General features: G+C 39.2%; 1 protein-coding gene across 2 annotated transcripts in view; it reads right to left on the bottom strand.

Annotated features, from left to right (window-relative positions):
- MRO (maestro) overlaps window positions 1-27,569 on the bottom strand; it is a 59,734-nt gene that overhangs the window by 5,015 nt on the left and 27,150 nt on the right. For both annotated transcript variants that reach the window (XM_072606028.1, XM_072606029.1), the window contains exons 3-10: window positions 17,522-17,630; window positions 16,901-17,045; window positions 9,192-9,343; window positions 6,500-6,657; window positions 5,908-6,045; window positions 5,584-5,686; window positions 3,407-3,553; window positions 827-1,009 (exon numbers count right to left, since the gene is read on the bottom strand). In XM_072606028.1, the coding sequence (XP_072462129.1) occupies window positions 827-1,009; window positions 3,407-3,553; window positions 5,584-5,686; window positions 5,908-6,045; window positions 6,500-6,657; window positions 9,192-9,341 (879 nt within the window). In that variant the 5' untranslated portion in view covers window positions 9,342-9,343; window positions 16,901-17,045; window positions 17,522-17,630. The remainder of the gene's footprint in view (window positions 1-826; window positions 1,010-3,406; window positions 3,554-5,583; window positions 5,687-5,907; window positions 6,046-6,499; window positions 6,658-9,191; window positions 9,344-16,900; window positions 17,046-17,521; window positions 17,631-27,569) is intronic.

Genomic DNA, 27,569 nt, shown 5'->3' with positions numbered 1-27,569 from the left:
AAGACTAGACTATTCACTGTTCTCCAATCATAGCCTTGAGCTTTTCATATGCCTTTACTCAGGATGCCCTCCCCTATAGCAAAACTCTTAAAGCCTATGAAAATTTGATCCATCTTTCAGGGCCCAGTTCAAACACCACAGAATTCTTCGAGCTTGTATCCCTAGCACTTAGGACAGTGCCTAACACAAAGCAGATACTTCACAAATTTGTTGTTCAGTCATTCACATTTGACTCTTCATGACCTTGTGGACCACAGCACACCATTATTGTCCATGGAATTTTCTTGGCAAAGATACTGCAGTGGATGACCATTTCCTTCTCCACTGGATTAAGACAGAGTTAAGTGACTTGCCCAGAGTCTCAAAGCTAATAAGTGTCTAAGGCTGGATTTGAACACATCTTCCTGACTCCAGGTCCGGCTCTATCCGCTGGGCCACCAGCTGTCTCAATAAATAATTAATTGATCAATTTCTCTTTAGCGAAGCCTTCTCTGACCTCCTCAGCCAGAAGTGATCTCTCCTCCATCTGAATTCCCGTACTGTAGTTGTGCTTTCTTAAGATATTCATTATATTTTACTTTGGATTGTAGTCATTTGTGCATATGTCTTATTCCTCTTAATAGACTGAAAACTTCCTGACAACAGGAAACATGTCCTATTCATCTTCATGTCCGCAGGGCACCTACCATGATCATAAGCACTCAACGTCTGTTGTACTAGTTAGCGAATCCTTATACTATGACCAGCAACCCAGAAATCACAAGTCTTTACTCCACTTTACCTCACCACTAAGAATGGAATCATTTATCCTTCTTGAATCACTTACATCATCTAATAAAGTCCTGGTCTGAAGGGTGATGTCTATGAAGAAGGAGCCCAAACCTTTCCCCTTGATCTTGCCCAGGATAATGGTCAATGCCTTCACACTCTCATGAATGATCTCAGAGCTTACAGGGTCATATAGGCCATGGACCAGTGAGTCTAGCAATATCTTCTTATACTTTTTCACCTGTAAGCAAACAAGACATTTAACAGCATTAATCATTCAGGAACTACTGTTTCCAAGTTAACAAGAGATGGGCCACCCAGCCCTCTCAGTACTCACAGAGAAAAGCAACCACAGACTGCTCATCTTCTACTGGGGTTCCTTGTTCACATAAGGAACACTGAGAAGATCAAGTCATCCTCAATAGTTTAGGGTATAGTCCTTTAACAGGCACTTTACAAAGTGCTACTGACTGAGGGCAAGCCCCAAGATGTCCTTTTGAAAGGACTTAGAGTTTTAAGTTTTAATAAGGTATATAAAGTGGGGAGAGGGTCTGGAGCCTGGCCTGGGGAGTATAGGCCTTGGGAAAGAACTAAAATGGCGGCCAAGAGGGCATGGAAGGTGTCATAGAAATCAGAAGGGATAAGCTGTCACTGTATCACACTTCAGTCTTTCAAATGGGCCACTAGAGGGACTGAGAAGAATTTGAGCTCTGTTAATCAGACATTCAGCCTAGGATGTATCTGAATTACTCTGGCATCACAGATTTATCCTTCTGTTAACACCCCTTCCTCACACTCCCAGTTCTTCTCTTATGCTCACCTTCACACCCCTACCCCATCACATCCTTATATACACTGAGAAAGGTCCCACAACCATGGCATAGTCCCTTGGAGGGGGCAGGAAAAAGGGCAGACACAGACACATCACAACTGTACCTCTGCCACCACCATCACCACTGTCATCTGTCCAGGGCACGTAAAACACTCATGGAAGGACACACTCCAGGTTACCTCCATAGCCTCATCTGGGCCTATCCCAGGCTGTCGATGGCCTACCTGAGAATTCCTCTCCAACTACCAATACAGATCAGCCCTCTAAATGACCCTCCTCTTTAAATATCTTCACTGAATGCTGATTCTCTATGTTAGGAGTGATTGAGCTATTACTTATATGGCAGCTCAGCCAGCTCCCCTTTTTATCTCTGGCTTCCCCTGGCTTTCATTGCCTGTCCAAAGGGATCATATGATCATAAATAACAGGGAATCTTCATGTGGCCACCCTCCACTCCACAGGGCCCCATTCTTGCTGCTACATGAATAGGACCCATCTCTAAAATCTGTTCTAAATCTGTTATATTTGTAAAGTGCTTTAGCACAGTCCTTGGCACAGAGTTGGCATTTAATAAATGCTTGTTTCCTCCCCTCCCCACTTTTTTCTCCAAGAGTTAGCATTCTTCCCCATATGCCCCAAAGGAAAAACAACCAAGGCCTGCAAAGATCTCTCCTTCCTTAGCATTCTGGGCAGCACTTCGGTAATCTATGGTTCTCTGCTAGATTATCAACTGCATGTAGGAAAAACTTCTTAGCAGATCCCCTTGTCCCACACACTATACATCTTCTTTCAATTGGGTTTCCTTCCTGCCTTGCTCCCTTCAGAAGGCTGAGGAATCCTAAAAACCACTCTTAGCACTACTCTGGCCCTAACTGTACCTTCAAAATAGCTTGTAGCATCAAGGCCCGCTACATTTAGCCAGCCCCAGATCACTAAACTAGGCCACGATTCACATCCCATTCAGTTATCCACCCCAGCCATCTTGCCATCTGCCCTGCTTCTATCTACTCAAAATAACACCTCCAAACCAGACCATGGAGCAGGGGGGAGGAAGAGGGGTTGAGGGGGAGTGTCTCCAGTCTCTGGGGGAGTTAATTCACTAAGGGGTCCTAAGGCCAAAAAGTTTGAGAACCATTGATAGAGAATTCCCAGACGAGGAAACTCCCTCTACCAAAGCAGATCAGCATCTTTTCTGCAAATTTTGTTCTTAGAGAGTTGCCTAAAATATTGAGAGATGGAGGGACTTATTCAGAATCACACAGCCAGGATGAGTAAGAGGTATGTCTTAAACCCAAGTTTTCCTGGTTCTGAGACTAGTTCTACATCAACTACATTACACAGTACCATCTTACTTCACCACCAACTAAATGCTCATCTCTGAAATGCTGGTATAGCTGTTCACAAAGCAAATTCACTTGCTCCTTTTCACTCTCTGGTTCAATGCTTCTCTAACCTCTCTTGGAATCGCCTGGTCAAAATATATTGAGGGCAGTGCATGTAGGGGAGTGTCCCTGATGTTCTCCTCTTCCCCATGTCGCATTCCCCCTAGTATACACAGGGACACAGGAGAGGGCTGAAGAGAGTGTTTCTCTAGTACATCATTTTGCCTTGGGTAAAAAATGGGTACAGATGATACCTAATACACCCAGAAGGGTGGCACAAGAAGGGTGTGGCGGTAAATACTACCAGCAACCTTGCTCTCCAGGAAATTTTAGTTTCCTCATTCCTGGCACTGGGAAATTCTGCCATATGGATGATACCTGGTTGGGTAAGTAGAGAAATGACTAAGAATCTCCTAATTCTTACCTTGTCAGGCGCTTCACAAGCCATCTTTCCTAAGCCTTTAATTGCCATGTGACGTCTTTTGGTGTTGGTATCCCGAGCCCTTTCTGCCAAAAGGTAAAACACATTCTTCAGGGGCTCCCGGTTATGAAGCCTGAGCTTCCGTGATATCTGTAATCAACACACTCATTAGGTCTCAGCTGAAGCTGAATCAATCATTCATTAATTGTAATGACAGAATATGAAATAAGAAATAGAAAGGAAGGCAGTGTGATGTAGTAGAAAGAGGTCTGAACTGGGAGGAGTCAAGAGGCCTGGCTTCTGGTCCTAGTTTTACCATTTTACTGTTTGATCTTGGGAAAGTCACTCACCCTCCGGAGTCTCCTTTTCCCTCTATGTAAAATTGACCTTGACTAGTCTGACTGTCTCTTTTAATTCCAACATTCATTCACCAAATTTAGCCAATATTTTTCTAGTGAGAGTCCATGTGGATTCAAGGATGTCTTTGTTAATTCTGCTGGGAAAGTCACTACAGGTGAATATGTGATATGGCAAAAGAGTTGATGCACTTGATGAACAGAGACCAAGAGGATAAGCAGATACAAGATGGTGAAGCAGAGATTGGGACATGAGAAGAGAACTTACTTTTACCCTTCAGAGTCGGCTCTGGATAAAAGTGTAAAGTAGGCAGAGTTTGTCCTCAACATCCTCCCTCCACCCCTTTTAGCTTCCTTAATTTCAAAGTGATCCTCCCTCCCTCACACAAACCCCCACTACCATATCTAAGAGTGTACATATTAACCCCTGGCTGCTGTGAGGACTCCCTGGCCTTTCCTGGGCAATGCTACTTAGACCAGGACCACAGATTTGGAGTTAGAAAGGGTCTTAAAAGTATATAGTCCACACCCTTTACTTTACAGATAAGCTTCTTTTGGACCTATCCAACACTTCAAAGCTTGTTTTTACCCCACCCTACCCCAAACGCTTCTGTATTTTCCCCTCAGTGACAGTTCTTTCTCACTCCTCAGGTGCCCAGCTTTCTCCCTACACACACACACATACACACACACATGCACACACCACTCCCCATCAGTACTACTAAAGTATAAAAGGCTGATAACATATATGATCCCCTCCCCACTCAAGGGATTTTTATTTTTTATATTTTAACAAAACAAGTATAAAAATAATAAAGCCTTAAGGCAAAAGGAATAGATTTCTATTTTTTTCTCCATTTTTGTCTTTGTAACCCTAGGACCTCGTAAAGTGCTTTAATAAAAGCAGCTAAATAGTACAGTAGATAGAGTACTAGGCCTGGAGACAGGAAAACCTGAGTTCGAATCCAGCCTTGGACATTTCCTAGCTGTGTGACCCTGAGCAAGTCACTTAACCACTGTTTTACTCAGTTTCCTCAGCTATGAAATGGGGATAATAACAGCACTTCTCGTGCAGGGTTGTGGTGATGATCCAATGAAATAATGTTTGTAAAGCACTTAACCTGGCACCTGTGCCTGGCACAGAGGTTCCCTTCCTTCCCCAACCCCTCCAGACACTTAACAGAAGAGCCTGGCACATTGCAGCTGCTTCAGAAATGTATGTTGAGTTAAAGTGAATTAGCTCTGGACTTTCAAGCATTTGCTAACAAGTAAGAAGAGACTTGGGGGGGTTAATTAGGATAGTGCCTTCCCATACCAGGGCTGAGGCCAGCCCTATTCTCTAAAATTGCCCAACCATCAAAAACTTAGAAATTGGACCATCATTCCTTAAGGCTTGCAGTGCATTCTATGAGAAGAAAATGTTAAGCTGAAGGGATGAGATAAGATAATATCTCCGCAAACTTTGAAAAGTATAAAATTGTGACGACTGCTGGCATAGAAGGTTTGAGTTTATAAGGCTAATATCTCAGGAGCCATTTATTTCTTCTTAAATTCCTATGTCCTAAATCCAGTTACCACCAAGTAGATCCCACCCATTGGTATTTACTATGGAAAAAAGTGGGGTGGTATTGTTGCTATTAACTCTCTGATTTAAACTCCCAAGTAAGGCTTTGGGCAGTATAGGCAGTGGGGCTCAGTTAACCCAAGTGACATAAAAGAGACATGCTTCCCTCCACATGGGGAAGCTCTAAGCATAGGAAGAAACCCCAAGGAGCAAATAAAAATCGCTCTCCTATGCCTAGCCTTCATTTCTCTGACTTGAACCTTGGAAAAGAGAGACTTTAGAGATATCCTTTGCTTCTTAGCTGGAGAGCTGGGTTCAGGCAGTTGGTCACTTGGGATTTCTCTTTGGGGTTGATCCACAGATCTGAAAAAGAAAAATCACCATATGAATCCCAGAAAGTACACTCCAAAATCCTATCCAATATTCTATTGGCACTGTGCCTGCAGGTGCTAGGGGTACAAAGTACAAAGGAAAAATTCTGTACTCCAAGAAACTTAGAGTCCAGATGGAAAGAAAGCATGTTTATATAACACACACAAAACTGAATAGAAATCTGGTTCTCCGCCATCACCATTGTCCCATACTTAGCCAAAATGAGTGCTCCCGCATAATGTAGTTGAGGACGTCCCAAGAGAGCCCAACTGTTTTTCTCCTGAAGCTGAAAAGACATTTTCTTTCTTGCAGCCTGGTCTGGCTTGTCCCCAGGCACCTCAAAAGGGAAACTAAAATAAAAAATACAAAGTCACACTTGCTATCAACATGGGAAAAAGTCACTGATAAGCAAGACTGTCACATGATATCTACCACAGTTGATTTATCCAATTCAAGATTTCCAACAATCAAAAAACATTTAAGTGCCTACCAGGTGCCAGGCACTGTGCTAAGCTCAGGTGGTACAAAAAGAGGCAAAAGAGAGTCCCTACCCTCAAGGAGCTCACAATCCAATTTTCTCCTTTAACCTAAAGGCTAGCCAACAATAGTGACCATGAAGAGAAGCAGACCACTTCTCATCATTATGTTAGATGTCCCCATGATAAAGAGTTCGTTTTCACTCTTAACCAAGGGAAAACATTCATGGTTGTCTCTATTTGAGCTTTTTCTGAACTGCCAGCCCAGGCTCCCCTGAAACCTCTCGTTGATCAGGATGGAAACTCTGGGTCAGCCCTGACAAGGTACCTGACAAATAGACTGGACTTGCTTAAAAGGACAGCAACAATTTCCTCCAGCCGTTGATATTCCAAGAAGGAGATGGCATCGCTCATGATAACAAAGCTCAGTTTTCTCTGGTCCAAGTCAAGGAGACACAGGAAAATTCTGCCTGTCCCTGCTGTCGGCTAGGAAAGGAAACAAACACAAGTTACCAATGGTTTTTTCATCTTTTTGGCTTCCTTCATAATTTGATCAGAGGCTAGCAAACTCTGGCCACAAACAAGTGACGGCTTTCCTGGATTTCAGAGGCTGAAAATTAGGACAGACAGCACTTTTAAATTCTATATTGAGGTCTGATGACAAGCATGGGCACCAGAGAAGTTTAATGTGAATGAGAGAGAAACTGAACAGTGGAAAAGGTTCAGTTAGGGGGAGAGAAATATGAGGTCTTTACCTCTCTCCCATGATTGATATCTGTAGCTTCTTTGGGCTGTGTAACACCAGATCTGAGACTGTCTAAATCCTGGCAGAATCTTAGGACTGACCTCAATCCTTCGTGCAGAAAGTTCTAAAAGTAAGATACGTCCAGGATGATGGAGTATCTGTTATCTGAGCTCACTGCCCCTAAAGAGTTGAGTTCTGGGTTTGTTTGTTTTTTATAAATTCATTTTTTTTAGTTTTCAACATTCACTTCCCTAAGTTTTAAATTTTCTCCACCTCCCGACCCTGCCCTCTCCCCAAAACAGTGTGCAATCTGATATAGGATCTACATATACATTCTTATGAACATATTTTCACATTAGCCAAATTGTATAGAAATTAGAACAAATGGGAGGAACCACAAGAAAGAAAAACTAAACTAAATTTTAAAAAGAGAGCAGATCATATGCTACAATCTGCATTCCAACTCCATAGTTCCTTCTCTGGATGTGGATGGCATTTTCTTTCTTTATTGCTACTTTTTACAAATTTATTATTTATTTTTAGTTTACAACATTCAGTTTCACAAGCTTTTGAGGTTTAATTTTTCTCCCCTTCCCCAAGGCAGTGTGCAATCTGATATGGGTTCTACATACATATTCATATTAATTTTTTTACATTATTTTTTTTTTACATTAACCATGAAGATTCGAGTGTTTGAGCAGGAAGGGACTTTAATGACTGTATAGTCTAACTGCCTCATTTTACAGATAAGGGAATTGGAGCCAAGACAGTGAAATGAATAAGCTATGGTCATACAGGCAATAAGCAGCCAAACTAGGATTCAAACCCAGGCCTTCTGATTCCAAATGCAGCATTCTTTCTACTTGTACTATGCAGAGCTTAACTAGATTAGGGCATAGGGAGAAAGGGCTGAGCAACAAGGGGGGAAAGGAATAAGCATTTATTAAATGTTTCCTATGTGCCAGGCACTGTGTTAAGCTATATGTATATGTATATATATATAAAATTTCATTTGGTCTACACAACAACCCTGTGAAGTAGATGTTAATACTATCCCCATTTTATAGTTGAGGAAACTGTGGCAGATAGAGGTGAAGTCCTTTGCCCAGGATTACACAGCTAAGTCTGAAGCAGTATTTGAACTCAGGTCTCCCTGACTCCAAACTCTGTGCTCTATCCACTGTGCCACCTAACTGCATAAGAGCTTGGCATTCTAATATTCTAACAAATAATTCTGATATGTGGAATTCTACATTCGAGTAAAATCAAGTCTTCTGTTAAAAATCCTGCCCAGGGACCCAATCTCTTAAAGCACTTCAGCAGAAGAATGAATCATCCACCAAATAGTACTCTCTGCTAACACGACCTACCTGCTCCTCACACCCTTTACCTCTCAGCTCCTGCTAGATTAGGACTTCCCCCAGAGGACTCACTTGTCTTAATACTCACCACTCCTCCTGGTTGCCATAAATGTGTTGCTTTCTCCTCTCACCAACCAATGTTCTTCTCTTGCTTCTCTAAGTCCTTCCCAGGCTAACTCTGCCTAATTCTAGTCAGCCTAAGCATGGCAAACAGCCCCATGGCCAAATACTGATCTGAATGGCTATCAGTGATTATAGGTACACACACACACACACACACACACACACACACAGACACACAGACACACAGACACACAGACACACACACATACACACACCCCTGTGGTTGATATCCAAGCGTATTTTCATGAGCATCACTCCTGAATCTGACTTTCAATGGTAGCTTCCTTTTGACCCTTGTTATTAACTGTATCTACCAAGTGACCTTGACTCAGTCATTCTTTTTCCTCATTGGTAAAAGAGATTGGCTGATTTCTAAGGTCCCTTCCAGCCCTATATATTTTTAAGTCTAATGATTCTGCCTATAGCCCTTAGTATAGGAGATAATCATAAAATATTTCTGAATGACAAGCTAGAAATATCATGGTGAAAGTGAACTGTCTCCCCTATAATATCTTGACATTCCATCTCTACTTGTGGATTCTGTATAATAATCAGTATTTATGTAACTAATGAGGAAAAGGCAAGGGATATAAGATTCCTAAACTGGATTCTTTCTGACTGCATTGAAGTGAACAGTACTTGGTAGACCATGCCCTAATTCAGAATGTAGTTTTACCATAACCCTACCAGGATTTGGAAAGGCTTAATGCAATGCACCTGAAGGGAAGGCTTTTTCTGCTCCCCTCACATACAAGTCAATTTTGGACCACTGTGTTAAACCTGGTTCTCACCTCCAACTCCCAAAGCCTGGACTGGCTGGTGAGGATATGAAGAGTTCCTGCAGAAAATGCCATGGACAGCTGCCTCACAGTAACTCTTGAGATGACCCGGTGAACTTCTTTTGGGTAGATAAATGTGATGACTTCATACAATTTCCCCATTCCTGCATTTAAAACACAAAAGAAAGAGTATTTTGAAAAGGGAGCTTTGGTAGCTGAATTAGTGGCACCTCTCCCCCACCCCCAACGTCTCTGGTCAAATCAGAAGCCCAGTTGTGGCCAAGGTTGTTCTGCAGTTCTTGGGCAACTATCAGTAACTGAACTTATCCACAAATGCCAACTGAACCTCCCAAAGGAGTGCTAAGACGCTCTTTCTTTCCCCTTGTCTCTAATGTCCTTTTCTTTGAGTCTCACCAACATTTTCCAAGCCAAGAAGCTGCACTGAATTCATCATTCTCTGTTGCCAAGTACCCTGTGTATAACTATTTCCTCATGAAGGCACCAGATGGCAGCAGCATCCTACCAAACCATATCAGGGATGCTGGAAACCCCCAAAGCTTGTGCCAGAACTCCCTTCTCATGACCTAGTTGGAGAAGCATTCAATCTACAAAACAGGACACTGGATGCCCTGATGGTTGCTTAGTGTGACTAGCCATTGTAAAAAGAAGCAGAGCTTTAAAACCCGGAATTCCTTCCACTTCTCCCCAGTGAATCACATGGGACAGATTGAAAAAGATTAGAGGGCAGGAAAAAAAAATTAGGAGCAGTTATAGTAATTCAGGTCTCATGAGGGCCTGAACCAGGGTGATATCACTGAGAATGGAGGGGGAAAGAAGATCATGGTTAGAAAGAAGGAATGGAATTGATCGCAGAGGTGGGAAGAGGAGGAGGAGTCAATGATGATTCAAAAGCCTGGGTGACTAGAACAAAAAATTTTAATTAAAAAAATTATAAAATTAGGAAGGGGAATACAGTTGGGAGATAAAAAGAGGAGATAATGAGTTCTTCTTGTGATATGAATCTGATTTATTTCCATAGGAAATTCTCTACTAATTCAGATCAGCAATTGTTCAGTAATCTATAGACTTGCAGAGCTAACTGAGAGGTTAAGTGATTTAACCAATGGGTGCCAGAGACCCAGCTTGAACCCAGCACTTTCTGACTCTGGCTCTCTATCCACTCTCCCATGTTGGCTGCCTCTCATGCATTTGATTCTAAATATTCAAACAAATGTTACAGTTTAAAGAATTTCAAAATCCAATACCCCAAACAATTTACAAACAATCTGCAAACAGTTAGGGACCAGAGAGATTAAGAAACTTGTCCAAATTCGCATGTTTAATTTGAAATAATGGTGGAATATACTAATAGACATATCAGGTTGGGGCTAGAGATGTGGATCTGTGAGTTAGCAGCATGAGCCTCACTGAAATCACAAGTAAAGATGATAATTCTTAATGAATGAAGAAGAGAAAGATAGGGAACTAAATTGAGCTGTGGGTGTCATCCACAGTTAAGAAATAAGAAGAAGAAGAATCACAAAAAGAGATGAGATCAGAGAAGTAGAACTGATAAGAATAGTATCACGTAAAACAGAAGAAATGTACCAAGAGATGAGACAGGACAGGGGTGTGGGGGCCAGCAAAAATGCTGCTGACAAAATGCTACTGTCAAAGAGGAAAAAAAGCTTTGGGATTTGGCTAGAAGGGACTTTTTAAGAGTACTATTTCAGTACTACAGTGGTGGAAGACACTAGCTTTTAAAACTTTTAGGAAGGTCATGATCGTTAACTACTTATTTGATAAGTCTGGCAGCAAAAGATTCAGTAAGAGAAGATGGTGGAGTAGAAAGATGGATCTACTCTAGCTCTGCCCCAATAACCCATAAAATACCTATAAAAAAATGACCCTAAACAAATTCTAGAGCAGCAGAAGCCACAAAACGACGGAGTGAAAGAGATTTCCAGCCCAAGACAGCCTAGAAGGCCGACAGGAAAGGTCTATCACACCAGGCTCAGAGCACAGCCCAGCTTTGGCTGTGCAGTGTGGCATGGACAGGACTGGCTTCAGGGCTCAGAATCACAGGTAGCAGCTGCAGTTCCCAGATTTTTTAATCCACAAATGCCAAAGATAGCTTCAAAGGTCAGTAAGAAAGCTCTTTCACCTGAGTGAGAGGCCGTGAGGTCCCAGAGCACTGGCAGCCACTTACAGCAGCAGCATCCACTTTTAGAACCATAGGCCTAAAGACCCTAGGGGAATTGAGAAGCCAATCTATAGTCTCATTTCTGAGTGGCAGTGCTGGGATGAGGAGGAGCACTGGTGTGGTCACACAGCTAGGAAGTATCTGAGACCATATTGGAATTCAAATCTTTCTTACTCCAAACACAGTGCTTTATCCATTGCTCCACGTAGGTGTCCCAATGGCATTGTTTAACCTGGAGAAGACTTAATGGGATGACCATTTTCACGAGTATGAAAGACTGTCACACAAAAGAGAGCTGGACTTTTTCTGCTTGCTCCCTGAGGAAGAACTAAGAGCCTCATGTAGAAGTTTTAGATGAATGTAATAAAAAAAACTTGCTAACAATCAGAAAGACTCCCAAGGAGGAATGAGCTGCCTGGGGAGGAGGGAGGAGGAAGGGGACACTGTTTTCGCTCTTCCAATGAAGGCTGGGTGATACCTCATCAGCACTGTCTGTAGGAGAAGTGACTCTATCTGGTATGAGGGCAAACAGAAGGTCACTGAGGTCCCTTTGCACACTGAGAGTCCATGATTCTGGCCCACTTCTGATGCCATCTCTTCCTTCAAGGCCTCCCTGGCCTCTCTCACCTCCATGTGAAAGCGATTGTTCTCTCCCTCCTCCCATTTCTCACAGTATTTGCCTACTTATCCTTTCTGTGCTTCTCTCTCTCCCTTATACCTCAGGTTATTCAGGCCTATCTCCTAGTCCCTGTCATTCCCTCCGCACTCTTAATTAAGCAATAAACTTCTTGACAGCAAGATCCATATCATAGCTCTCTTTGTCTTAGCTCTCTTTGTTCGTGCCTAGACCTTCATAAATGTGTGAGAAATTGGATTGACTTGAAGAAACAAGGTTTCTTCCCTCCTCTCACCCCACCCCCATTTAATCTATGGGGAATGAAAATGGATAGCCATCTGTCTCCTTTTGTGGCTTATGGCCCCAGAGAAATCCAGAGTCAGCTCCTGGGTTAGCATCAGGATGTCCTTTCTGATCCCTGCTATGGGCATTACTATTTTTGACCCTGTGGATATTTTCAATACTTCTCTGAGGTGAAAGGAAGGTAGCTAATAGCCTCAAATAAGATGCAGACACAACACCAGCACAGGAATGAAGTTTTAAGGCCCAAGGGAATCTAAGGTTTTCACTAAGTGGCTGCCAGCCCATTCAGCTACTTTCTTCCTGCTTTGCTTTGAGTCTGAGGCCAAACATGCTTTGGCTTGGGGAGGGAGACGCCATCTTTGATCACTTTATGGCATCGTATACATTTCAGAATGGCATTATGTCCTCAGAATTAGATACCGCCATTTTATACATGACTTCTATTTTTCACCATTGATTAATATTCCTGATCACCAACAACATGCAGCCTATTGGGACAAGGACATGTATTTAGATGTAACCCATTTTCTTACAGAGTTGCTATTATTGGTGAAAAGAATGAGCCATTACACTTGCAAACAATTCTTCTGTTTTGATATAAGACCTAGTGACTAATCACCAGGACAGAGACTGCCTGAAATACTTTCAGAATGACCCCACTACAGATGTGCTTGTGTGTGACTAGCTAGGGAAATTGTCCCAACGGGTTTATTTTGGACCCCTCCTTGGAGGTGGGGCTTTTCAGTCAACAGCCCAGTCTGGGCCCAGTCCTGCCTTCAATTACCCTTCCAAACATAAGAAAAAAATCTGTCATTTCTCCTTCACAGACCTTCAGAGTATTCATTTTCCTTTCAATAACCTCAGCTTTCCTGCTCAAATTCATACCAGCTAAAAATTAAAAAAAAGTCCTTGCAAAATGTCCCTTGCTTACCACTGGCATCTCATTACCACTTCACATTCCTTCCCTTCTTCCTTCACTCCTTTCCCCATCCTCTTCAATTCAAATTCTTTATACTATTTCAAGTTCCTGAGGAGCTACAATTCCATTTGTGCCTAGAAATAGTTAATTACTCCTTCACTTTCTCTTTTCCAATACCCTGACTGGGTTTGGCTATGGCCCCATTCTTGTCATGCTGAGGGTGTGCCAGCAGAGGCACTCGTTGTGGTGGGACCACAGTACTGATGCTTCTCCCACAACCTCATCTGTACAGAGCTCTGTGACTTGGAACAGGGGTGGAAGAGGGGGAGGAAGGGTGTGTGTGTGTGTGCGTGTGTGTGAGAGAGAGACAGACAGACAGACAGACAGACAGACACAAAGAGAGAGAGAGAGAGAGAGAGAGAGAGAGAGAGAGAGAGGGGATATGCGAGAGAGAGGGAAAATGAGTATATCTGTAAGAAAGAGAGGGGAAAGAGTATGTCTGTGTGTATGAGAGAAAGAGAGAGAGAGAGAGAGAGAGAGAGAGAGAGAGAGAGAGAGAGAGAGAGAGAGAGAGAGAGAGAGAGAGGAGATGAGCAGAGAGCAGATGCCCTGGTGACACAGGGAGGGGGAGAGGTCTAAGAACAATGCTGGACTCACACAGAGCGGATGGAGAGAGTGGGAGGGAACTGGGAGATATGCACCAAAGATCCTTAAACTGATCCTGTGAAAACTGACATTCTGCTTTCTTTTCATTTTCTAATCTTCCTTATTTTAAATGCCTCCTAAAACTTCATAGTTTATTTGTCTTTTTTTTAATCACTTAAATAATGGATTAAGGTGAAATTTGTTGAATTGTAGATCTGAGGAAAAAAAAATTCTAAGCTGCTAGTTTAACAGCCAGACTTATTTATTCCTTCCCTCTCTCCCTCACAATGTCCCATCTACCCACTTTTCCTCAAGCCTCTACCTATTCTGCTCCCTGGGCCTGCAATGCCCGCCTTCCTCCTCTTCAGATTCAAATTCCTATCAACCCTTTAAAATCCGAATCAGATGTCACCTCTTCCAGCAGGCCTTACCTGATCGCACCCTCCCTAATATTCTGTGCATTCATGCCTCAGTTATCATCTTCTCTCTCCCAAAGCACTTTGTGTTGCAACTCCTCACTGTGCTTATCATATAATATTGTGTAAAAAAACTATGTCTTTGTGTGATCTCCCCCCAGTGACCGTTAACTACATGAGGAAAGGGGCCAGGTCTTACCTAATCCTGGTATCTGCTCCAGTGCCTAGTACAGGGTTCTGAGCATAGAAGGTATGGTTGTTGAAGGAAGGCATTTTTAATTTCTATATGACACATTTGGTTTACGTGTTGTAGTATATGTAGTTATGTAGGCAGAAGTAGGATTTCATTGGTATGGGTAAGGATAACTGACAGGCACATAGTACTTTTCATACATTAACTCATTCAACCATCACAGACAACCCTGAGGCAGAGATTATGTGTGTTTTTTGACTCAGTTTTAAACTGGAGGAAACTGAGATTCAGGGCAATTAAGTGATTAGCAATTGCCAGAGGTAGGATGGGAAGCCACATCTGAAACACTAAATTCACTAAACAAGGTTGCCTCTCAGTATCCTTTCCGTCTGTGACGACTACGTTCCCTCTACTACACTGTCCTAGAACCTTTCAGAAGATCCCGAGAAGAAAAGCACAGCGTCATCCAGGCAGGGAGCCTCCTGGGAGTGTTTCTTTAATCTTAGCCAGAATCTTCCTTGGAGCACAGACATACAGTCTTTTGCCAATAATTTCTTAGTGAAGGACAGAAATATAACTAGAAATCACAGATGTAATTAGAGGACAGACAGAGCATTTCCTTTCCTAGCAAAGCGTTCTGCCTGCTACTTTTGAGAACCAAAAAAAAAGGAAAAAAAATCCAAATATACACACATTTATCTCATCAAACAAAGATCTAAAAACCTCAGCTCAGCAAGTGTCTTTTTTAGGACAACACAGAATCTTTGTTCTCCCATCCTACTGTGTTCTCCAATCCTACATCCAATTTGAAAGTGGCTTTAAGTCTTTTACAAGAGAATTTCATTTTTAAAAATGGCTTAGTAAAACTTCACTAATTTAACCTAACTTGAGGAAAAGATCACTCTGAATAAGTAAGTCTCAAGTACAGAATATTGTGGAAATCCTAGAATGTTAGAACTATTTAGAATTTAGAGACAATTAAAACTTATCCTACTATCCTACATTTCAGAAGCCTCTCCTAATTCTCACTTCCTACGCATATTCCTGAGGCAGAGAGGTGGTGATGTGCATAGAGTACCCAACCTATAGTCAGGAAAACACATCTTCCTGAATTTAAATCTGGCCTGACACTTAGTAACTATGTGAGCCTAGGTAAATCACTTAATCTCTGCCTCAGTTTCCTCATCTGCAAAATGATCTGCAGAAAGAAATGGTAAACCACTCCACTATCTTTGCCAAGAAAACCTCAAATGAGCTCGTGAAGAGTTTTGTTACAAATGAACAACAAAAATGCATATTCCTTAAAAATTTAGACTTGTTATTTTTAGATATATTCAGTAACTAGAACTAAGCTAATAGATTGGTTTAGTGAATAAATAATGATTCCTTCTAATTAATACACAATTGCTGATACATGAATTTGTCTAAACTAGAACCCAGGGTATCTTGAATTCAGCTCATTATCTTGTCTTAAACATTTTTCCCAGCTACATTACTTCTACTACTACTAGTATTATCATTATTCACAAATAAACAATAAATTGCATTCCATTTACTATCAAAATAATTGCAAATTCTAAATTCATGAAACCCAAATGAATGAGGTTTGCCTCTATGTAGTCAGAGGCATGAGGATCTCATTGAAGCTTCTGTGGTCAGTCAAGAGACCTGAATTGAAATTTTCTCTCTACTACTTAGATATGTGACCTCACATGAATTGCTTCACTTGTCTGGGCCTCGGTATTCTCTCTGCCAAAGGAGAAGATTGAATTAGATGATCTCTAAGGTCTCTTCCAGCCTTAAAATGTTATGATTCTGTAAATTAGTAAACCTAAACTACGTTGCAGCAGAGCAGTACCAAGTTCCCTTTGGATTAATCAGGATTCCTTGATCTTTACTGCTGACTAATTGTTCACCCAGGCAGTATAGTAGAGATAAGACAGCACGTAACAGGGAGCCAAGAGATCAGACTTCTAGCTGTGATTCTACCAGTCTGTGATCTTGGATTTGTCCCTTAACATCCCTCAATCTTACTTTTCCTCATCGTTAAAATGACTGGCTTGGACTTTCTAACTTCCAAAGTCCATGACCATTCTACAGTTCTAGGAATAGAGAGGAGTTCCCAGTTCTGGATCTTTCAGTTTTCTGGCAACTCTTTTTTTGCTTCTTCAGCTCTATCTATTATTCCTGTAGCATTTATTTCAACACTTAAAAAATGTTAGCACAAGTACAAGGAGAAAAATTCTTCAATACCATTTTTAGTTGCAAGGTTAATCATCTCAAAACAAGCTTATATGTTTATCACCTCAGTTGATAAAATCTACAGAAAACAATCAAGTATTTTAAACTATTAATATTAACATAACTTTTTAAATCAAGAAATGCTTATGGTTCTTTCTGGCTTCCAAGCTTTCCAAAATGCTTACCTTAGGTAGTCCTCTATAAGCACGCATATGATATCAATTGTTTCTGCCTCAGTGCTTATCCTGATGAGTGCTGTATGGAATGAAAACCACAAAGCTCTCTGCTCTTGAAGAAAGCATGGGGGTAGACCACAGTGCTGCAGCTGTCCTTGAAAAGGAAACATAGAACAGATTAGAGTTTTATCACAATAGAAAAAATGCCTCAAAAAAACTTTGCAGACTGTTTGACACAGCTAATGGCTAGAAGTCATTTATTTACAGACACTGAGATATCATAATATTTAAATGATTATTTAGATTGCCTATGGATGGAGGTGACCAGTGAGTGAGAGCTCTAGGTGTCCCCTGTTGAAAAAGAATTGGGTCCCTACCAGGGTGACACAGGGAGACCCAAACACCAGTGCCATGGCATAATATATAAATTTACTCGAACAAATTCTGAGGATTGAAAGTGGATTAAAAAGAACAAAGAAAAACACATTATGTTGTATTTTCAGCACAATATTTCAAAACATTGGCATATTTGATATCCCATTTTATCCTTGAAATAATCCTGGGAGGTATAAGAAGCAAGTAACATCATCTCTATCTCTCATGCCGTTGAGAGACGTGACTAAGGATTACCTCGCTAGTCAAAGACAGAACTGAGCCTAAAACCCAGGTGTCCTGAGTTCTGGTCCTGCACAGATATTTCTCAAAATTGGCGTTTCTGAGCATCAAGCAACCTGTGTCCCTGAAATCAAAGGACAATACTCTATTACTCAGACATACTCAATGCATTTTTTCCTTTCTCCTTTTTCTCTCCTCTTCTAGTTTCATACTCTTTTTCTTCACTCTCACTTTTCTCCTCCCCTATACTATTGACCTCCAGCAAACAACTCTAGATACATTACCCAATTCTCTTGACGATGTACAGAGTTAATGAGGTCCTAATGAGGTAATCAGTGCCTCATTGATAATAGTTTCAACTCAACAGAATAAGATGCTACACTCACCCCGTTTAAAACTCTCCCCACCCCTCACTTTCAAGTTTCCTTTTGTGTTTGCATTTCCGCATTAGATTGTAAGCTCCTTATGGGCAGGAACTGTCTTTATTTTTCTTAATTATATCCATTGTACTTAGCACAGTGCCTGGCACACAGTAGGTGCTTAATAAATGTTCATTGAACTGAATTTACAAACACTATAAATTAAATTTCAAGACAGACAAAAAACTTTCTGCCTAAATCCCAGCTTGTGACATTCATTGTTCTCAAAAGCTTAAGAAACAATTTTCTCCCACTTTTTAAAATTTGTGTCTCTTACCATTAGGTACAGTTGTGGTAGATGCCATACATATGTGTGTACTGTTATAAGTAAATAGCTTGGCTAATTGAGTTGATGACGTAGCAATTCTGACTCAAAAAGCAAATGCTACTGGCAAAAGAAAAAAGATCAATGAAAAGGAAGCGAAGAAATGCATAGAAGAATGGGATGAAAAGCTGGGAGATCTGGGCTAGAGCCTTGGTGCCAGCTATAACTCAAGTGTCAAGTAGTCTTCCTAAATGTTAGGTTCTATGAAGACTTCTAGATGCAGATCATAAGACAATTTTCACAAAAGGTATAAAATGGGAAAAGAATTTGGGCATGTATAGGTCTTGCCATCCACTCTTGCTTTGTGACCTTTGTCCTCAAGTCACCTAACCTCTCTGAGTTTCAGTTTCCTCATCTACAAAATAGGGGGTGAGTGAAATTGTACCACCTAGCTCACAGGGCCATTGTAAAAGAACTCAAAGAAGGAATAAAAGTGAAGTGCTTTGTAGCCATAAGGCTATTAGTATCAGATCCTAATGATTGTTTACAGAAGGGCAAATTTGTAGCATCCCTGATGTTCCTGGTATGATGCTCCCATCTTCTGTCTCTAGGTTTTTTCACTAACTGTCCCTAGTACCTGGAATTCTCTCCCTCTTCATCTCTGCCTTTCTGGATTCCCTGGCTTCCTGCTAGTCCCAGCTAAGGTCCCACTTTATTTAGGAGGCCTTTCCTGGTCCCTCAGTGCAAGTATCTTCCCTCTGTATCTGCTGTTTGTATATATATATATATATATATATATATATATATATATATATATATATATATATATATATATATATATATATATGTGTGTGTGTGTGTGTGTGTGTGTGTGTGTGTGTGTATGTATACACACACATATATATACATATATATTATATGCATGTGTATAAAATCTGTACATACAATCTCAGTAAAGAATGACTTTCAACTCTGGATCTAAGCAAAAAGTTACATACAGGATTAATTGGAAACAACCAACAGAGAGAAGGCACTAAAATTATGACGGATCTGGAAAGGATGATTTTAACTTCTTTAAAAGAAGCCAGGAAGAAAGACGAGGTGGCAGAGCATCCCTGATGTGGGAGACATTCAATGAAAACTTCCATCTTTTACATGCATTTACTAGCCTTTTGCAACATGTTGCATGGTGCAAGGTTGTGTTATAGTATTCTAAGTTGATTTCCAAATTTCTGTAATCCTAGAACAATTCTGTTTCTTTTATTAATATAGTTATCAGAGTTTATACTATTTTTAATGGGGGCAAGTCACACTCGAAGTAAAAAATCCCCAAACATTTTCTGTGAATTTTTTTAATAGTACTTTTTCCCCAATTACATGTCAAGAAAATTTTTAACATTCATTTGTACAAGACTTAAAGTTACAAATTTTTGGTATTTCCTTATTAGTCATAGTTATGAAAGAAGAAACATTAAAAAGAAAAACATGAAAAATAATAAAATAGGTGAAAAAATACTCTTTTGATCTGCATTTAGAGTCCATCAGTTCTTTATCTGGATATGGATAGCACTTTCCTTCATGGGTCTTTGGACTTGTCTTGGACCACTGTGTTGCTGAGAAGAACTGAGCCATTCATAGTTGATCATCACATAATGTTGCCAAAATGGTGTACAGCGTTTTCCTGGTTCTGCTCATTTCAGTTCGTCCAAGTCTTTCCAGGATCTTCTGAAATTTGCCTGTTCATCATTTCTTATTGCACAATACTGTTCTATTACATTCATATACTGCAGCTTGCTCAGCCATTCCCCAATTAATGAGCATTCCCTTAATTTCCAATACTTTGCTACCACAAAAAAGCTACTATAAATACTTGTGCATATGTAGGTCCTTTCCCTTTTTTTATGATCTCTTTGGGATACAGACCTAGTAGTAATATTGCTGGATCAAAGGGTAGGCACAGTTTTATAGCCCTTTGGGCATAGTTCCAAATTACTCTCCGGAATGGTTGAATCACAACTCCACCAATATGCATCAGTGTCTCAATTTTCACACGTTATCTTCAACATTTATCATTTTCCTTTTTTGTCGTATTAGCCCAACTGATAGGTATAATAAGGTGGTACCTCAGAGTTATGTTAATTTACATTTCTCTAATCAAAAGTAAATTAGAGCACTTCTTCATATGCCTATAGATAACTCTGATTTCTTTGTCTAAAAACTGCCTGTTCATATCCTTTGACCATTTATCAATTGGGGAATGATTTGTAATCTTACAAATTTGACTCAATTCTCTATATATTTGAGGAATGAGGCCTTTATCAGAGAAGCTTGCTACAAAGATTGTTTCCCAGCTTTCTGCTTTCCTTCCTTCTAATCTTGGTTGCATTGGTTTTGTTTGTGCAAAAATTTTTTGATTTAGTCAATATTATTTATTTTACATTTTGTAATGTTTTTTATATCTTGTTTAGTCATAAATTCTTCTCTTATCCATAGATCTGACAGGTAAGCTATTCCATGCTTTCCTAATTTGCTTATGATATCACCTTTTATGTATAAATCATGTACCCATTTTAACCTCATCTTGTTATATGGTATGAGATGTTGGTCTATATCTAGTTTCTGCCATACTGTTTTCCAATTTTCCCAGCAGTTTTTGTCCAAATAATGAGTTTTTGTCCTAAAGACTGGGGTCTTTGGGTTTATCAAACACTAGGTTACTATAGTCATTTGCTACTGTATCTTATGTACCTAATCTATTCCACTAATCCACCACTCTATTTCTTAGTCAATACCAGATTATATTGATGATCACTGCTTTATAATATAGTTTGAAATCTGGTATTTTTAGGCCACCTTCCTTCGTTTTTTTTCCCCTTAATTCCCTTGATAATCTTAACCTTTTGTTCTTCCATATTAATTTTGTGGTTATTTCTTCTAACTCTATAAAAATTTTTCTGGTAGTTTAATTGGTATGGTACTGAATAAATAAATAAACTTAAGTAAAATTGTCATTTTTATTATATTGGCTCAGTCTACCCATGAGCAATTGATTTTTTCTAATTGTTTAGACCTCATTTTACTTGTGTGAAAAGTGTTTTGTAATTATGTTCATATAGTTCTGGGTTTTGTCTTAGCAGGTAGACTCTCAAGTATTTCATATTGTTTACAGCTATTTTAAATGGCATTTCTCTTTACATTCTGGTGGACTTCAACAGTCTGTTGGACCCAGATTCTATGGTTCACCTGAACTTCTAACAAGAAGTTTGGTATAACTGTGAATAAAAAAGTAACTTTCATAGTAAAAAATATATATATATGTATGCATGTATATGTGCATATATATGTATGTGTGTGTGTATATATATGTACGTATGTATGTACTATTTCAATCTTCAGTATGCCAGGCTTTGTATTTTCTTACTGATGACACAGATTTTTTGCTTTGTTTTGCTTGTTTTTCATAACAATGTTACCAACTCTATTTTTTTTTTTACTGGTCTTCTTGCTGTTCTTCCAACTTCAATTGGCTTACACTCTACCGTGGAGGAAGCAATAACAACCCCAGTAGGTGCCAGGCAACTCTGAAGGTCTGACTTGTTTTTGCCAAGATTAATTAGGCTTTTTCACAGCAATAGTTTGCAGGGCTTTGCATCATTTCCCATTCTAAGCTACATTTTCCTTTATTCTTCAGTGAGACTGATCTGGTTTCATTGTGGGCTCAAATGTGCTCTGAAACACTTGGCTTTCACACATACACACACAGAGTTATTGAAATGTGCTTTTTAAGAGCTACAATTTTTACACATTTTCTTGAAAACCAGGGAATTTGAAACACAACAAAAAAAAGCAATAAAGCACAGGTATATGATGTTAAGTCCATCGTTCAACAGAAAACTAACTAAAGATGGAGAAACGAGTTCAATCCGGTTCTATATCATCGAGGCCAGATATGATGAGCCAGCCTAGTGTCAGTAGATCAAATAACTATTCAGTGAAAAAATTTCAGAATTATTACTCATCCCAAGTAATTCATATATCTATTTTACATTTTATAATGCTCTTTATATCTTGTTTAGTCATAAATTCTTTTCTTATCCATAAATCTGACAGGTAAGCTATTCCATGCTTTTCTAATCTGTTTATGATATCACCCTTTATGTGTAAATCATGTACCCATTTTAATATCATCTTGTTATATGGTGTGAAATATAGGTCTAGTTTCTGTTTTCTAATTTTCCCAGAAGTTTTTATCCAAATAATGAGGTTTTCTGTCCCAAAGGCTGGGGTCTTTGGGTTTATCTGTTTTCTTGAAAGTTATGCCAACAAAAATTCTACTAGGTCCCAGTAAGCTGGGTAAACTTCAAGTATCATTCTGAGGACCCAGCAATACCACTTCTAGGGTGTATCCCAAAGAGATCATAAAGTAGGGGAAAAGAACCCATATGTACAAAAGTATTTATAGCAGCTCTTTTTGTGGTAGCTAAGAAATGGAAATTGAGGGGATGCCAAATGATATTGGGGAATGGCTCGACAAGTTGTGGTATATGAATGTAATGGAATACTTGTGATGCTATAAGAAATGATGAACTGGCAGACTTCAGAAAAACCTAGAAAGATTTAGATGAATTGAGGTTGAATAAAGTGAGCAGAACTAGGAGAGAATTGTACACAGTAACAGTCACAGTGTACCATGACTGACTTTGATAGACTTAGCCCTTCTCAGCAATGCGAGGACCTAAAACAATTCCAAAGGACTCATGATAGAAAATACCATCCACATCCAGAGAAAGAACTATGGAGTCTGAATGCAGAGCTAAGTAGACTATGTTCTTGTTTTGTTTTGTTTTCTCATAGTTCCTCCCATTCATTCTAATTCTTGTATACAACATGACTAATGTATATGGAGTGCCTGTATCAGATCGCATGCCATCTTGGGGAGGGGGGAAGACAGGAAGGGGGAGAAAATTTAAAACTTATGGAAGTGAATGTTGAAAACTAAAAATAAATAAATTAACTAAAACAAACAAACAAAAAAGTATCATTCTGAGAACCTCAACTCCCTAAATTAAGGAAAGACTCATTAACAAAAGCTGGGTTACCCAGCGATGCATTTTTTGGCCACTGCAGATGTGAAATTTATCTTCTAGAGTGGACAGTGATTTCAACATGTATCCTTGGAGAGAGTACCCCTTCAAGTAAAATTAGGGATCTTTGAAATAAACTAACCTATAAAGTTGTTGGTTCTAAGCAATCAGGTACCATGCCTAACAAAATCATTGGATCTATAGCAGTTACCCCTTGGAAGCTTTTGATAGGTAAGCTCATGATAAAGCAGATACTGTTTCTTTTTTTTTCTTTGTATCCCCCCACCTCCACTCCCTACAGTACCTTGCACATAGTAGAATCTTAATGCACTTTGAATGGATTACAATGGAGATTTTACCCAGAGGTAAATATTCACCCTGACTTTAATCACCTTCTCTTCCTACTCCTTCTTGGCCTCCCCACCTCCATTCCTCCTTCTGAAAACCTACCAATAAACCAGAAGTAAATAGTTATGGATTTATTTAGTCATCAGCATACCATTCAACCCAGCTTTCTCTTGACTAATCCAGTTCTGGAAAAGTTGTTAAACCAGCAGTGCATGAGATCACTATCAAAGATAAACTTAAGGAGTGGTTTGCAAAGCCCTGGTTTCTGGTTTGTTTTTTCTCCTTGAGAGTAAAATATTTTAGAGATTAAATAGAATGGAATTTCTCTCTCTCTTTCTCTCTCTGTCTGTCTCTCTCTGTCTCTGTCTCTGTCTCTGTCTCTCTGTCTCTGTCTCTGTCTCTCTGTCTCTCTCTGTCTCTCTCTCTCTCCTAATTTGCCACTGGTCCTAAAATTGAAGACATAGTTTTAAACGCATGCAAAATTGAATTCTCTTAGATTTCCAGGAATGACAACTCCTGAAGAACTCCTTGCTGGAATGGTTGGGGTTGTGCTCTGCAAGTGAGAAATTAATGATGGATGATGGATGAGATTATAGTTCTCATCAGTTGGATGAAGCCTAGCTATATGTCCATCAATAAGGAAAAAAACAAAGATTTTTATTTGGTGAACTTCTTATTTCATATTTCATTTGGTCATTTCTGATTTCATAACTAAAGAACAGAAAAATTCATGTTCATAACTCATATAAGGAAATTTGACAAAATATTTAAAGACATGTTCTAAAAGACATTCTTCAGAGAAGGAAGACGGAGGCGCTCTGCCCACAATAAATTTTCCTTGGATTGCTTTGTTTTGTCTAACTTCACTAGTGTTTCGCATTTTAAATAGTTTCTTTGTTCCATTTTATCTATGCCCAGGGATGGGAATGAAACATTTTGGTAACAAATAATACACATTCCTTTCTTTTACTCATAGGAAATGAAGTTCTAAATATTGTTTCAATATCTCTGTCTTTCCTGGGCAAGGTCTTTTTGTGACACAGATACTGCCTCTCTGTTGCCTCACTGAATTTCTTTCATTTAGACACAATATTTGCCTTCCATGTTTACATTGTTCAGACTGAAGTGTGCCTGCCAAAATTCCAAAAGTGGTAGTTGTACCAATGTGCAAGAACTACATTTATATGTATTTAAGAACTTAGCTTCAGTTTGTCAAATAAGGTAGCACCAGTTATTTTAAGTACTTTGCAGATCTTAAAGCAATGTATAAATGGTGGTCAGACTGTACTCTTATTCATCTCTTACAAGTCATATTTAACTACTCTTTATTTTCCCATAATTGACATAAATATTCAATTCAATATCCAGTTCAATAACAAATTCAATATCCATTCCCCATGGCTATCACATACCAATGAACCAGCACAAATGAGCTACCAGTTCAATTTCATATCAGTTTGGACAATAGGCATTCACTTCTATTTTCACTCTTGTATAGTTGGGGAATCTTACTTAGCATCTCATAGTGTTCTGGGATATGGTGCCATCTATGCAACATCATAGCCAAACTGGAGCTTCTGGAAAATTTCAGGGAACCCCTTTTTCTCCAAGAAAGCAGTGTTTCTGGATGGACTCTGTACTCAACTTTCAGTGAGAGAAGTAAATACCTTTGGTGAGCATATATCTTTTTTGTTTTATTCTTTATGTGATATTACTAATTAGAAAACTCATTAGGAGAAAGAGTGAGAATTGTATTTGGGAAATTATGCAATACTTTTGACAATTTCCCTGAACCTTCCCTAAATGAAAACTCCTGCTTTGTAATTCAAATAATCTCCAATTGGGAAGAAAAAATTGACAATTTATAAACTTATGGGTTCATGAGTTTTGAGGCAGGAGGTACTTTAGAGGCCACCTTATTTTACAAATGAAGAAACTGAGGCCCAGAGATGGGGAATTACTGCAAGTCAGTAACTTTGGGTTTGAAAACCTCCTATAGGCAACAAGGAGGCACAGCAGACAGAGCGCTGGATTCAAATCCTGATTCAGACACTAGCTGCATGACTCTGGGAAAGTACTTCTACTATAATGGAGAAAATAAAGTACCTTCCCTCCAAGGATTTTGTGAGAATCAAATGAGATCATATTTGTAAATGGCTTAGCACAGTGTCTGGAACATAGTAAGCTCCATATAAAAGCTAATTATTATTATTATTATTAATAAATTCTTGTTTACTTCCTTCAGATATTTACTAGTTTTTGGACCATGTTCATTTACCTTCACTGAGCCTCAGACAATTACATAAGGTTTTAAGTTATTTGTGTAAGTAGGGCCAGTTCCCCACTGATGAAATCACAGGTCTTAGTTGAAGAATTCCAGTTCTGTTATGGAATCATGGCTAGGAATCATGAAACAACATAATCATCAAAGAATCAAAATTATGGGTGGCCCAAAGGGCCTTTGGGAGACCTCTGGTGGGCAGAAGCAAACTAGCAGAAAGGAATACTAGAATAACTGGCATGGAAGGAGTCATACCAAAGAAATGATCTAGGAGACACACAAAGGAAAGGGGGTGGATTGGTCATGGAGCCAGAGAAAGGGAGTCCAAGTATTGCTCAAGTTCAAAAGATCTAGTGAAAGCCCCCAGCACACTGAGTGGATCCCCTACAGAGGACTAATGGAAGGACATGGCCAAGATTAGCAAAAAATGAGAAAGTATGGACAGGTTGCAACTGGCGCTGCTAGAGGAAATATACAGATCAAGATCATAGACCTACTGAAGTATTAAAACAGATGGCATATATATTTACTCTTGTGAGTATATATTTAAAGTTCATTTTTGCTCATTAAGAATTAAAACACTGTTAATTCAAGTTTAATTGTGCATAAGAGGACTATGAATAATAATTAGCTGTTTGCCAAAAAATGTAATTTTTTATTTCACAGCAGTTTTCTAATTGAAGCACTAAGCTCATTTCAGCAAATGGTCATGTGTTGAATACTATTTCTGTGATCTCTGGAGTTTTAACTATTTATGAGGACAGAAAATAGCACCCAAACTTGTAATTTCTCCATTTTGAGGAAAGTCAGCACTTTCTGTGAAACTTAAGTTCTTAAAAAGCTTCCTAGATACAGACAACATAAAATACTTGGGAGCCTACCTGCCAAGGCAAACTCAGGAATTATATGAACATGATTACAAAGTACTTTTTACATAAATAAAGTCAGATACAAACAGTTGGAAAAATATTAATTGTTCATCAGTAGGCCAAGCCAATATAATAAAAATTACTATTCAACCTAAATTTATCTACTTATTCAGTGTCATGCCATAATTAATCTACCAAAAAATTATTTTATAGAGCTAGAAAAACACAATAATAAATTCACCTAGAAAAACAAAAGGTCAAGAATATCAAGGGAATCAATGAAAAAAGTGTAAAGGAACATAGGCTAGCCATACCAGATCTCAAACTGTATTATAAAGGGATAATTATCAAAACAACCTGGTACCAGCTAAGAAACAGAGTGATGGATCAGTGGAATAGAATAGGCACACGATACATTGTTGTAAATGACCATAGTAATCTAGTGTTTGATAAACCCAAAGATCTAAGCTTTTGAAACAAAAACTCATTATTTGGCAAAAACTCCTGGAAAAATTGAAAAATGGTATGGCAAAAACTAAGTATAGACCAGTAACATCTCACCATATACCAAGATAAGATCAAAATGGGTATATGATTTACACTTAAAGGGTGATACCATAAGCAAATTAGGAAAACATGGAATAATTTACCTGTCAGATCTATGGATAAGAGAAGAATTTATGACTAAACAAGATATAGAGAATATTAAAAAATGTAAAATGGATCATTTTGATTGTATCAAATTAAAAAGATTTTGCACAAACAAAACCAATGCAACCAAAATTAAAAGGAAAGCA

The sequence above is a fragment of the Notamacropus eugenii genome, chromosome 4, assembly GCF_028372415.1.
Source record: "Notamacropus eugenii isolate mMacEug1 chromosome 4, mMacEug1.pri_v2, whole genome shotgun sequence".
In the NCBI taxonomy this organism is placed as follows: Eukaryota; Metazoa; Chordata; class Mammalia; order Diprotodontia; family Macropodidae; genus Notamacropus; species Notamacropus eugenii.
Note: the sequence above shows the minus strand (reverse complement) of the source record. Positions and strands in the feature narration are given on the sequence as shown.